The 14,619-nt window shown below is 32.7% G+C and overlaps 2 protein-coding genes across 3 annotated transcripts in view; one reads left to right on the forward strand and one right to left on the reverse strand.

The window, feature by feature from the left end:
• Positions 1 to 1,806: 1,806 nt before the first annotated feature.
• On the reverse strand, positions 1,807 to 13,615 carry LOC140448633 (uncharacterized). The gene is made up of 3 exons (XM_072541731.1): positions 13,413 to 13,615; positions 8,425 to 8,781; positions 1,807 to 2,228 (listed from the first exon to the last, which is right to left on the reverse strand). The coding sequence occupies exons 1-3, from the start codon at positions 13,482 to 13,484 to the stop codon at positions 1,851 to 1,853; spliced, it is 807 nt and encodes a 268-aa protein (XP_072397832.1). The 5' UTR covers positions 13,485 to 13,615; the 3' UTR covers positions 1,807 to 1,850.
• A 273-nt stretch (positions 13,616 to 13,888) lies between these two features.
• The window catches only part of LOC140448144 (integral membrane protein 2C), a 46,157-nt gene continuing 45,426 nt past the window's right edge, over positions 13,889 to 14,619 (forward strand). Inside the window, exon 1 of one of the 2 annotated variants that reach the window (XM_072541233.1) lies at positions 13,889 to 14,069. In XM_072541233.1, coding sequence (XP_072397334.1) covers positions 13,983 to 14,069 — 87 coding nt within the window. In that variant the 5' untranslated portion in view covers positions 13,889 to 13,982. The remainder of the gene's footprint in view (positions 14,070 to 14,619) is intronic. The other variant, XM_072541232.1, reaches the window with a different exon arrangement.

The following is a 14,619-nucleotide window of genomic DNA, read 5'->3' on the forward strand; positions in this document are numbered from 1 at the left end:
ATGGATGACAAGTGATAATTTTTTAAAAGTTTTAGAGCATTTTGTAACTCATGTTCAGTGTTCTAAAGAACGCCAAGTTATTTTATTTCATCATCCAGCCTCAAGAGTCCACTGCTGAACATAGGCCTCTTCCTCATGTTTCCGACCCCGTCTATCTTGCGCCGCTCTTATCCAGTTTTTATCGAGTCTTCTTAAATCGTCAGTCCATCTTGTAGGTGGTCGACCGACGCTTCTCTTGCCTTCCCTTGGCCTCCATTCCAATAACCTCTTTGTCCATCGCCCATCTGTCATTCTGGCTATGTGTCCTGCCCATCTCCATTTTAGTCTGGCTATCTTCTCGATGATGTCAGTCACTCCGGTTCTTCTCCTGATGTCTTCGTTGGTTATTCTGTCTCGCAGAGTTATTCCTAACATGGACCGCTCCATTCTTCTCTGCGTGACTCTCAGTTTGGTAGCTGCTGCTTTTGTTAAGGTAAGTGTTTCTGCTCCGTACGTCAAGATTGGGAGGACGCACTGATCAAATACCTTTCTCTTTAGGCATGTGGGCAGCTCACTTTTAAAAGTTTCTCTCAGTTCTTCTCTTCAGTTCATGAGTCTGGTTATCCCTGCCAATCATAATTTCATGTCCCAGGTATTTATATCTATCTACGAGTTCTATTTCTTTCCCACCAATACTGATGTTCTGGTTGGGTACCAAATTGGTCATGATTTTTGTTTTCGAGATATTTATATTTCAACCTACACTTTCTGTAGCCACAACGAGTTCCTGTACCATCTCTCTTGCCATACCTAGATCTTCAGCTATTATAAGTATATCATTGGCGAAACGTAAGTTGTTTAGATATTCTCCATCTATTTTTATTCCCTTTGTCATCCAATCCAAATTCTCAAAAGCATGTTCTAGCACCGCATTAAAAAGTTTAGGTGACATTGGGTCTCCTTGTCTAACCCCCCGTTCTATTTTTATGCGATTACTGTTAGTATGTAATCTGACAGTGGTTGTTGCCTGCAGGTATATTTTGTATAATAATTTAGTATATCTATAATCTAGCCTGCATTCTTTAAGCGCCTGTAATATTTTGCTTAGCTCAACTGTGTCAAAGGCTTTGTGAAAATCGATAAATATTAATATTTATTTTATTTGGATAATCATAAATCGCATTTATCTGTTTCTGCTATTGATTGCTGCAAAGATAATAGAATTGCAATTCTAACTCTTCCATCCCACATATCCAACAAATTGCAACCATTAGATAGGACTGTTTTTGGACCATTTAAAAGGTGTTTCAATCAAGTATCAGATGACTAGATGCTCTCTAATCCAGGGAAGGCATTTTCAATTTATGACCTTGCACCAATATGTATGAAAGCTTGGGATCGATCTGCAACTCGTACCAACATAAAATCTGGATTTCATTGTACTGGAATTTGGCCATTGAATAAAAATACTCTTGGTGAAAAAGATTTTCTATGCTCAGTACAGTATGATGCGAAAGTATGGAATAAATTCATTGTTTCAGAAGAAAAAATTAGCTATTAATTGCTATATATATATATATATATATATATATATATATATATATATATATATATATATATATATATATATATATATATATATATATATATATATATATATTAATATTGTATTCATACTTTATTTATTTAACATTACAAGGTATGTAATATGTACTGTCAGGTAGTTGAATATTTAAAACTGTTAATGTTGCCATGATCACTCGCATTTTTAAAAGTTGAATTTAGATACGCTGAGGCGTACTTTAAATAAGTAAAATGGGATACCAATAAAAAAACGTATTTGATTGAAGTTGTGAAATTATATTTATGTTTTAACACACTTGTGCTAAAGGTGAATTTTTACAGTGACACACACTACGAATTAAAAATTTTTCAATGTTTCGTTCTTGAAATTTGACAGTAGTATCTGATGGAAAATTAACGGACAGTTTTAAACAACCCCTATTAAATATAATACTATGCGGTTCCTTGGCACTAAACTTCCTATCTCGACTATTTTTGGATTTCTTTGGAGAAGATACTTGATTTATTCTGGTTGTCGATTTGCTGGAGGATGGTTTACTTGACGATAGTTGCTTTTCTGGAATCGATGGTAGTATTGGTTCAGGTTTTCTTACTGGTACGGATTTGCTGCGAGTCTTCTGTGACGGCTTTTTATTGAGTTCCCAGGGTACGCGTTCTTCAGGAATCTAAAAATTAAAAATTTACTATGTAGTAGTAGTTTAGTATACATATATTATAATATTATAGTGCATTCGCTCATCTTGGGCATATTTTGACAGATCCATTGTCGGTAATGAAATTAAATCGAAGGTATAATAGCAGATACTTGCAAAAGAAGAAATAACAAACACATTTAGAAATCAAATAGGCACAAGAAGAACTAGCATATTCGTAATCCAAAGACCTACGGAGAATGGGTAGTACCAATAGACAAAGGGTAGGGGTGGTCGGGGTACAGTGGACAGTGGGATACAGTGGTTAGTTTCAATTTTCAAATAATTCAAATTTCAAAACAGGGGTGTATAAATATATTTCTGTTGAAAATGCAGTTTTCGGTAAAATTCATTAAAAGTGATTTATGAGGTAACAGGTAAATTTTATCACGTGGAAAGAAAGTGTCATAAATACTTATAAACCCATATTTATAAATTTTGTGATAGTTCATCATTTGAAGGTACTTTCAAGGTAAATTTACAGTTAATCAGTTTTTTATTTAACTTAACTATATAAATAAGTTGAAAAACATTGAAATTGACTGGGAAAATGTAAGAACTGTGAATGAAATAAACGTTAGAATCGATTTTCATTTTGTAACTTCAAAGGGCTGTAACTTTTTTATGTACACATTTGTAATGAAGTAAGTTAGGTTCAATCAAACTATTTTTGGTCCCAGAATATGTGATTTAATTTATGACCTACCTTTTTGTTACACTCTATATTAATGACACAAAAACAAAATACATGGAATGCACAGCCAAAGAATATATAAGAGGAAAGTACATATGAAGGGTATAGGGAAAAAACCAGATATGTCATTTTTTATTGAAAATCTTGGTAGAGGCGCTGTTAAATTCTTTAAATGATGACCTATATTTTAGAGTACTAAAACTGTGAAAAAACCACCGTAGTATGACGTAAAACAATGTCTAAAATATAGCCTACTGAATAAAAACCTGCTTAGTGTAAAGGTTCAGGGGAAAAAGCCAGCGATGTCATGTAAACAAACCGGCTGATGCATTTTTAAGAAACGTGCCAATATTATTGTAACCTCAAAAGTGTAAGTTCTTGTTTATTTGTGTGATTATTAATAAACGATTATTGCTAATAGTGATTCGGAGGGGTCCGTTGAGAACAAAATTATGTTTAAAAAAAAAGACTACCGGCAAGATGTCAGAAGTCTCTAAAATGTTGAAATTATCGACTAATGAAACTAGACAGCTTTGTAACTCCTTAAGGTTGAAGTGCTTTGAGGTAATTAATGAGGCGCAAAGAAAAGATATATGGAGAAATTTTAAAGCTCTGCACTCTCACGATGAGCATAGAAGGCCTCGTCGAAATGAGAATACTGCTAGTTTCCATGATGCAAGTTATGCGTATCGAGTTTGAGTTCGCGATTGTGATATCCCGGTGTGTGCCAAAGATTTTTGTTTCATTCAAGGGATTACAAAAAATTAAATAAATTATATAAAGGAAAGCCTCAAAAGAAGTGGTGCAGCTCCTAAGGACAGACGTGGGGAAAGCATAGTGCAACACATAGGAAGCTGGACGACTTAACAAAAGGTTTGGTATGTGACCACATCAAACGTTTTAAGGGTCATCACAGTCACTATAGTAAGATACAAAAAAGACTTATTTACCAGAAGAGTTCACAATTAAAAAAATGTTTAACCTCTTTAAGGAAAAGCATCTGAATGCTAAAGTCTCATATGAAGCGTACAGAATAACTTTTTAATAAGGAATTTAATATTGCTTTTGGATACCCAAGAAGTGACACATGCGCAACGTGTGATGAATTTTAAATTAAGCTTAATAGTTTGACTGATACTGATACTGATACTAGACAATTAACTGTTATGAAAGCATAAAAGAAAGGCAGAAGCGTATTATTCAAGAAAAAAGCAAGCCATAAAAATCTACAAAAAAAAACAACAAAAAGAAAGCCATCTTCCTTCGATTATTCAAAAAATGTTTCAATTCCGAAAATTGCCACTAACGATGTGTACTATAAACACTAATTGTCTATGGATGTCTATAATGTACGTGTCCTCTATTCTGATCAGTCTATTTTTTATACCTATCATGAAGGAATGGCTAAAAAAGGCTTTTCCTCCATTTTATCAATAATTATTTACAAGACCATGTTGAAGAACTGCAAATCTTCTGTGAATCTGCCGGAGAAAAAAATAAAAACTTTACTATTTTTCGATTTATTCATTTTGCAGTAAACAAAATCCATAATCTGAAAGAAATAAATATCACATTTCCTGTAAGAGGAAATTTTTATTTGGAGTGTGACAAAAATGTAGGATTGTGGGATTTGAAGAGCCCCTTTGAAGCCATTAGTCATTCCCGTTCCAAACCATCGCCGTTTGTTATAGTGAGTGTGTCACAAAACATGGTACTGGATTGGAAATCATTTTTAGACACAATATATTTACAAAAATGCCCATTTAAAACTCAGATTTTAAAGGAAATAGTGACACCATCTGATCATAGCCGTCTCATCTACTACCGTTCAACATACAATGGACAATGGATCTGGATTAATACGAAAACGGTTTGACCAAAACTCAGCATTAAGATGTGGAGAATTTTTGCTGCCTGTATACGATGATGAAGTATAAAAAACTTTTAAATAAAAATGAGATTTATTAATTTTTTTAGCTACATTAATTTTTTTGGTCCTTTACCACTTCCAAAGGCTGAGTTTAATGACCTAATGAGTCTTATGCGGATTTACAGTCCAAAAGCATTGTGACATTGTTCCACAACCTGGCTAATCTCTAACAGTAAATTTAAATTATTTATATATTGATAAATAAATAAACATTAAAAAATGCATTAATTTTCTTTTTTAGTTCAAAAATAAAAACGACTGGTTTTTGTCTGTTTTAGGTGACATTGATGCTTTTGTTCCTGCAAAACTGTGAGTGATGTAGATTTTTTTGCAATAAAGCCGACTTTAGTTTTTGTAAACTAAAAAAGTTTAGTTATAATACTTTATAGTAGTGTTAACTTAGCATAATAGTGTAAACTACTGTTTATAATCCCTTTTTGAAATAAAAATAATTCGTTTTGAACATTAAAATTCAATTTTCTCAGTTGTGAAAGAAACGACATATCTGGTTTTTCTCTTATACCCATCATATTTAACAGCACAAACATATAATAATACATAATATAGATTTGAGGAAGTTGAGAGAGTCGAATATCTACAAACAATTATAACACGAAAACCAAATATAGAAGAAGCAATCCAAAATAGACTAATGAAAGTGGACACGTGTGTTTATGCATTAAATAGGTTACTACGAAATAAATGCATATCAAGAGGTGCCAAATTAAGAATAAACAGAACGGTTATTATGCCTATAGTTAGTTGCTATATTTAAAAAGTAGGAAAGCGCCAAGAACGTCCGAGCTGCATATAAAATAATTAAAATATAATAGTCACAGACGCAGACGCCCGGCAGCCCGAGCGATCGCCCTGTCATAAGCGCTTCAAACAACTAAAAAACAATGTTTTAAAATGAAATAAGCCCAATATACTTATCGGGAACTGATGAACATGGTTTGAGGTTGAATTTAGGTACTTAATGAACTCAAAAATAATAATTTTCAGTTTTAAATTGTTTATAACTCAAAAACGATCAACTTTAGAGAAAAATTAGAGGCCTTTTTTTATTCAGAATAATCCAAAAAAATTTGTCCGGGCCAAAAAATTTACTTTTACAATTTATTTACAAAAATTTGTTTAAATAAATTAGGACCACTTTTCGCGTGGGAGACTTCTTGAACCGTATTCTGGTGTACTAGATCATGAAAGTGATTATGCAAAAAAATCTCATGGGAATATTTTTCCGAACGAACCCGAGTTTTTCACCTTGTCTAAATATGGAACTCGATGGAGATGCGTTCAATAGAGTCAGGGCGGAATGGATACAGTGGAAGATATGAAAATGATAGAGCATAGGTTAAGATGATTCGATCATGTTCAAAGTCAGATGATACACTCGCGATCATAAAATCCGGGTCACCTTGAAAATTACAAGTTTCTTGAATATTTTTGCATCTGGTGCAGTAATAACCTTTTTTTAAGCTAATGTATTTTTTATTTGTCATCAATGTTTGTTTTGAAAGAAAAAAAAAACGTTTTTTTTTATTATTTTTATTGAAAAAGCAGAAAACAAACCAAATTGTTGAAACAGACATACGAAAGAAAAAATGAAAAATACAGAACGTGGTAAAACATCAGTGGAATTTCAATGACTAATATCGTGTATTGTCTCCCCTTGCTCTAATAACCTCTTGCAGACGACGGCGCATATTCTCAATTTTTCTCCGGATTACATGTTGAGGTATGTCATTCCACTCTCTCACTAACAGATCCTTAAGCTCCTGTGCGTTGTTAGGAGGAGGTGTATGGGTTTGAATACGTTTTTTCAAATCGTCCCAGAGATGTTTGCTGGGATTCAGGTCCGGAGACCTAGCTGGCCAGGGTAACCTCGTAATTCTAACCTCGTCCAAGTATTGCATACTGATCCTGGCAACGTGCGGTCGCGCGTTGTCCTGCATAAAACGGCGTCTTCTCCAAGCCCTGCCATGTTTAGCATACCATGTTCTTCCAGAATGTCCGTAATGTTCCTTCGGACAGTTAAGGACCCATTTTCGATGAAGGGTAATTCTGTGCAGAAGTCGGAAGATACACCTCCGCAAACCATGACCGAGATTTCACCAAATGGCAGCTTCTTGGAGCAATACAAGCTTGTGAAAATCGTTAAACGGTTCTTCTCCAAACTCTTACACGTCCATTGGATCAAGTTAGACAGAAACGGGATTCATCTGAGAATAACACTTTGCTTCAATCATTAATTCCCCAATGCGCATATTGTCGAGCAAAAGCTAGTCGTGCAACTCGATGCACCCGGCCAAGTGGCGGTCCTGTAGCTATTACCCGAGAAGATAGTCCAGAAGAACGCAGTCTTCTCTTGACTGTTGCAACGCTAACATTGCAATTGCGTACTTCCTGTAGGCAATTTCGATGCATAACCGCAGTTGAGGTCCGGTTTCGTAAAGCCTGAAACACAAGAAAACGGTCATCTCGTGCCGTGGTCGTTCTTCTTCGTCCAGAGCCAGATCGTCTGGTTAGCAAACTCGTCTCGATCCGTAAGAACAACCCGTAGAAAGGCTTACGCCAACAGTTCTTGCGGCTTGCCGTTGAGTGTGACAGTCTTCCATAAGCGCAACAATGCGTGCCGTTTCAACAACAGTCAAGGCATTTTTGGCAAAAAATAAACAATAATAAACACTAATAATGGCAGTAATAAACTAATGGCGGCAATAATAAACGTTTGTTTGTTGCGTTTGAACAGAAAGTCGAAGCACAAATGAGACATTTAAAACAAGCGGCAGTTACAGGTACCGTTCATTTTGAGAAGTGTGCACTTTTCCACGAAATCGGCACTATTGGAATTCTTTGTTACAAAGGAAACCGCTAAGCTGACAACAATTCTCAGAAACATGCATTAGTTTGTATTTGTGTTATTATTATTTACGATAAAGCTCGTTAAAAAATTAAATAACGGCGATTTTCAAGGTGACCCGGATTTTATGATCGCGAGTGTAATTACCCAATACTAAGACTCGCTGATTTGAAGTTTCTGGAAGTAGTAGGAGAGGAATACGAAAGAAGACCTGGGGGAGGAGACGTTTAGACAGGATATCTCAGTATGGTATTGTTTAAATTCAAATATGGCTGTGTAAATTAATCGATATATTTTCTCCTTCCTGTTCTCTACGATTCCTATAGCATCGATCAGAGAATGGATCTCGCGATCGATGGCGCGGAAGTCGATGGGATGGAACAAACGCAACTTGAAAGTCGACTAATACACACATATTCAAATTCGCTTGTTCATGGTTTCGTAAAATAGTATATAAAGCACCATTGAATCATTAGTGGAGTCGGCACAAGAAGAAAATTGGTAATTTAATTTTGCTAGTGGCATGGAATGCAGAAATTATAATTCTTCCTATCTCTCCATTATATACCTCGCGCATTTTAAATTAAAAAACTAAAATGTTATAAAGAAATCTCAGAAGCTATTAAAATAATTAACAAAATTAATATAGTATTAATAAGTATTCTATATGTATATTTACTTTTGGTCCTTCAATTTTATTTTTTTCTGGGGCACAAGCATAACACTTAGATTTCCTTGTTCCCAAATGACAGTCTTCATCATCATCTACAAAATCTAAAGCTATCAAGTCTTCAATTTCTGGTACAATATTGTCATAAATAGCAACTCTGTTCAAAAAGTTTGGCTGTGGTGTTTTCCACATATTATCTACTCTACTTGTTCTCATAACATAGTTTAGTCTTTGCATTAAAAAATAATTGTCTTGTTCGATTCGTCGACATCGCTCTTTTTCTTTTTGTTGTTTTTTTAATTTGACGCAAACATGTTCACGAAATGGAGGGGGGCCGGTGTCGACAGCCGGCAAAGCAGATTGAACCTTAAAATGAACATAATTAGTTATATAGAATATGATTAAAATAGCTTATTCTACTAAAATGTCAATTTTAGTATTAGAATCACATGGTAATTCCTGTTAAATAACCAATGAAGCTTTGACGACCGAGTGACTGATATCTCAATCGACTAGATAGTCCGCAGCTTCAGGTGGACGAATTGACTAGACAAACTACATTAAAGATAAAGATCGTGTTACTCTAATACAAGAAAATTTGGAATTAAAGATGAAACATCAAGAAATAGCGTTGGAACAGAACAGTTAAACTATAACAGACGTCAAACGATCTATATGACGAAAACCGCAATATCGACCAACAATGAAAACCGAAAGATAAAGCTGTCTTACCGTATAGGTATTAAAAATATCATCGATTAAATCAGCAAAATTTTAGGCAGACACATTTTAAGTTCATCTTTAAACGAACAAAGTCTAAGTAAGGGTTGACCAATGATCCAAGAGAACCGCTGTGCAGAAATTTACCGTATACACTGTAAGTAGTCGTGATTAACTTTACAGGGTGTCCGAAATTGGTATGTTTTGCACGGTGCACCAAAAACTAGAGGAGATAGAAAAATAGTAGTTGAGATATCATGACTTCTTTTTTCATTAAAGATTGCCCAATCAAATCATCAATCGCTCCCCACGTCGAAAGCGATAAGGTTACTAAGATAAATTTTAAAAAACTATATTAAATCTTTTGACTGATACATTATGGAGGAGTTCAGTGGCTTACAAGACATTTTTTTAAGGGAGTCTCACTAAGGAAATATAATATCCACTTATGTTTTTTTTTTATATGGGAGACCTGTTATATTTTGACATTTTTCGTTTACATTTTTAATTTTCTTTCAGCTGATATGACATATTATATATCTATTTTCAGTCGTTGGAGCTACTCTGCAAATACATTGTTTATTATAGACACTTAATTAAATGCTCAGTAACATATTCTAACATTTTATGATTTTAATATGCGGATAATAATCCTTTACAGTTTTATTTACCAGAAATACGATCAATCAACTTAAAAAATTGAAATTACAAATTTACACAGAACGAAAAATACTTAAGAACCAGAAATAATTTTATAAAAGTATTTTAATAAACATAAAGACAACAATAATAAACAACGGAACGACTAGAATTCACTTTACAAAAATTTAAAAATTATAATTAATGTTCAAAATCTCTCCCGTTTTGTTATACATAATAATAATTTACACCTTTTTATTATATATCTTACACAATTGAGTATATGCATTGGCTTTATTTTTCTAAATGCTTGATGAATGCTTTGTAATAATTCTTCCTTATTAGTATTAGTCAGTTTTATAAATATTGTTTTTTAAAATCGCCAAATAAAAAAATCAGGAGGATTTAGTTCTGGTGAACAAGGACGATAAGTTCCAATCCACCAATTATAAACTTTTTTTTTAATAATTTCCAACGTATTAAGGACAGGTGCTCCAGCTTGTTGAAATAAAAATGTATTCCTCTCGGCAATATATTTCTCATCAAAAATGTTCAAATCTTTTATTATCAAATATGTGATAAACTAATTTATTATGCTTGATAAAACACTATCGTTAAAATAGAATCTCTCTTATCTCCAGATCCCCTGAACTAAGTGAGGATTTGAGTCATTCCAGTATATTTCATTGTGTCAGTTAAATATTCCTGCAATGGATATGCGAGCTACGTTGCTAAATATTACCTTTACTATTACCTATTAATATAACCTACTCTACGAAATGAACATTTTTACAAGATGTAACAATATATTATTTTAGATAAAAAAAAAATGCAATTTACGGAAATCTAAACGTCAAAATAAACTTATTTTAAAGTAAAATTGTGGCTTATTCCCAATAAAAAATAGTAAATTGTATTGTCACAAAAACTAGCTTCAGAACAATAATGCAAAAAAGAAGATATTATATAGGATAAAAAATTGTAAATGGAAACGAAAAAGGTATAAAATACAGTGCGTATTTCGTGACAATTTTATTTATAATATGGAATCAATACTTTAAAAAAAATAATTCACTTTGAACCAACAATGAGCAGTTAAGTATTTACTTTAAGGTTAAGGTTAGATAGGTACTGAATTTATTTTTGCTAAATAAAACTGTCAAGGGATTAGTATCCTCATAACAAAATGTTAAAATGTTTTACCATTGTTGCGAGTGTTTTATTTTTAAGTGTCTATAACATGACAACTATAAACATTTTATTTGCATAGTAGCTTCAAAAACTGAAAATTCGTATATAACATGTCATATCATGTGAAAGAGAATTAAAAATGTAAACGAAAAATGTTAAAATATATAAGGTGTCCCATATAAAAAACATAAGTTGGTATTATATTTCCTTAATGAGATCCCCTGAAAAATTTCTCGGGCGCCACTGAACTCTACCATAATGTATCTATTAAAAATTCCTATAAAGTTTTTTAAAATTTTTCTTAATAAAGAAGATATTTAACCCTGTCGTTTTCGACATTTTTCAATATTCGTTCTGTGTCTCGCTAATGTGGGGAGCTATTGATGATTTGATTGGGCAATCGTTGCTTTAACGAAAAAAGTAGTCATGACATCTTAACTCCTTTTTTTCTATCCTCTCTAGTTTTCGGCATATCCTGCAAAACATAATAATTTGGGACACACTGTACATTGGAACAATGTTAAAAAATATACTATTACAAAAAACAGCTACCAAATTTTAGTCGAACAACAGGTGGTTAATAGAACATGATACTATTACACGGATATTCAGGTGAAACATTAATAGTGAAAACATTAATCATCTCTCCAGACGCACCATCTTCAACATCCGAGAGAAAAAGAGAGATCATCAGTGAGTACCAGAGAACGGAGATTCCATCCGCTCCCAAAAAGCCTTTGATAATATCTACCGTAGTTGCAGACTTCCAACTTCAGGAAGAAACAATTCATTATAAGGCAGCTTATGAAAAATACAGGAATAATGAAGCAAACATTCATGGAAAGAAACCAATATTCAAGCAAATGTTCCTTAGGAATACCTGCTTGTTGAAAACAGATCAGGGTACGCAACGGAAGATTCACTTTAATACGATGTAGTAAGCAGAAATGTAGCTATTACACTAGAGGAAGTTGGAACCACATTATCAAGATCGAAGGATAGCCGATCCCTATGTCCTGGAAATATTCCTGTCGAATTACTAAATCTATGGAACAGAATAGCACAGTTAATGCAAAACTGCTACCAACAAATACAGCTTCCATTGGAGTGAAAAACGGAACACTTAGTATACTATCTATTTTTAAGAAACGCAACAGAGGACAGCAATTATTGTCGAGGTTTGAATGTAAGTAATTAATGATAAAATACAAAACATCGGTAATAGAATCGAATAATATCAAAGCAGCTTTACACCAGATAGATCCTGTACAAAAAAAAACGCATTTAAACAACAGGTAGCAGAAAAGTTTATAGATGTAGGAAAACAATTACATTTGCCCTTTGTGGACTTAAAAAAACCTACGAGAATGTTCCGAGATCAAAGTGGTAGGATGCCTTAAAACATCTAACAAATATTGAGCACCTGTTACAGATTATTTTAGAAATAAATAAGGAAAACATCGTAAAAATAAAAAAGAATTAATACTCTGACAACCTATTGATGTCATAGAGAGAGGAAGGCAGGGTTGCAACATCTGTCTTATTTAATCTGTATTATAGAAGCTGCGCTTCAAAGTTGGAAAACACGATATGGTGGAATGGGAATGTCTACGAATAACATTACGATTTTTTCATTCTGTTTTGCAGACGGCCAATTTGTGTTAGCCTGGGATTCATATGATTTATGTATAATGGCGTATTATGAATATAAAAAATTGGGATTACAGATAAGTCCGAAGAAAACAGAATACAAATATAAATCAAGTGGAGAAATTCAAATACTTCGGATAATATTTTGATAAGAGCGAATTGGGCAAAACGGATTATTTCAAATTAAAATAAGAAAAGGGTGTTTGGAGCCATGCTGGAATCAGTTTTGAACTATGGGTCTTAATGTAGCCCTGAAAAGAAGGCTCTTAGAGATTGATATGGATTTTACAAGAAGAAGCACAAGAAAATTAGAGATAGATATGGATTTTATAAGAAGAAGCACAAGAATATCAAACATAGAAAGGGGAAGTAATGAGGAAATACGAATGTAAACCAGAAGAAACGGGGGTGGAGCGAATGAAAAAAAGGTCTTTGAAGTGATTTGGACAGGATAAACCTAAGAATAAATAAGTAATTAGAGGAAGTCTGTACTGGCACAAGTGATTCAAAAATGATGAGTAGAAAAGTAAAAAAAAAAGATGATGGTAGGGATTAGAAGACAGCTATGAAAGAACTCCAAAATCCAAAATAGAAACATATGAAGTAGAAATACTGTAATTAAAAAATTCGATTTATATATAAAAGAACTATATTCAATACATATATAGGTAGGATATATTTCTATTGTAATGTATTATTATAGTAGATTAATAAGTGAATCAAATTGATAACAAAATTCTAGAACGAAAATTGATCTCTTGTTCTTAGACAGCTTCACTATTGGCAACTACGCTTACCTTATGACGGTGATACGCAAATTTCTTTTGCTGCCAAGGCCTAATCAACAAATTATCTTTTTTTGAAATCATAATATACAAAAATATTTAAAATTTACATCATGAACATAAATTGGAGCTACGGAACTATAGAAAAAATAGTCTTGGTGTTGTAATGATAGTTGCCTAGCAAAAATTGATTTTTTTGTATATTGGTCTAATGGAATTTAACCAATAAAATCCTGTGAAATATATAATGTACTGACTGTCAACAATGACATCAAATATAATTTAACAAAAAAAAATTATTCATTGCATATTATAAAGTATTTCAAAATTATTTTACATCTTTCTCATAATATATTTGAACCTTCTAAGATTTAAACAGTTGTTACAAATGTCACGATGTATGACGTCATCCGAATAAAGACACTTCCACTCCCAATATCACATGGGAACTGATCATGCGCAACATATCAAAATTTACAGTATTTTGACGTTTTGTTTTGGTCAAGTAAAGTCGCAGGCTCATTATAGTTGCGAACTAGTGTATTGATTATCCTAAATTTGTGCTAGAAAATATTTTTCAAAATGACGATTTTGACAAAACCTTTCTCCGAAAAGAAAGGTGAGAAGGATGTAGCTCCTTTGGTTTTCAATGAACAAATTCCTACTGCGGTAAGTGATTTATTTAATCTAAGTTAAATAATAATCTATGGTTGCTCTAACAAAAACAGTACGTCATTTGTGTTTAGTCATATTTGACCGAAGATCTAATTTATTTTACAGCATCGGCGTGTTAATTTATGAAAAATTGCTGTAACAAACATATAAAAATTACATACTTAACACATATTAGGATTAAGCTGTGTTTATTTTTTTTTATTATTTTAAATAACTTTATAACTGCTGTGTTATCAGCTGAGTTTAGTCAACGAATATAAATATAATCGCTCCTATATTCGTTGTTTTGGTATTTGCAGTGCCTACATTCAATTTCTAAAGAATACTAAATTTAATCCCTTTCTTTTTAAGATAATAATACAGAACATCTTACTATTGACATCTTGATTAAGATAAATAGTGACATTGAAATGAATTTGGTGATAAGTACCTTGCTCTTTTTGTTAGGTATTTTTTATACCTATATCATTCTATAAATAAGCATAATATTTCTTATATAGTTAAATTATTTTTTGAATGTTTCACAATTATGATCCATTTAACA

This window comes from Diabrotica undecimpunctata, chromosome 8 (assembly GCF_040954645.1).
Source record: "Diabrotica undecimpunctata isolate CICGRU chromosome 8, icDiaUnde3, whole genome shotgun sequence".
Lineage (NCBI taxonomy): Eukaryota > Metazoa > Arthropoda > Insecta > Coleoptera > Chrysomelidae > Diabrotica > Diabrotica undecimpunctata.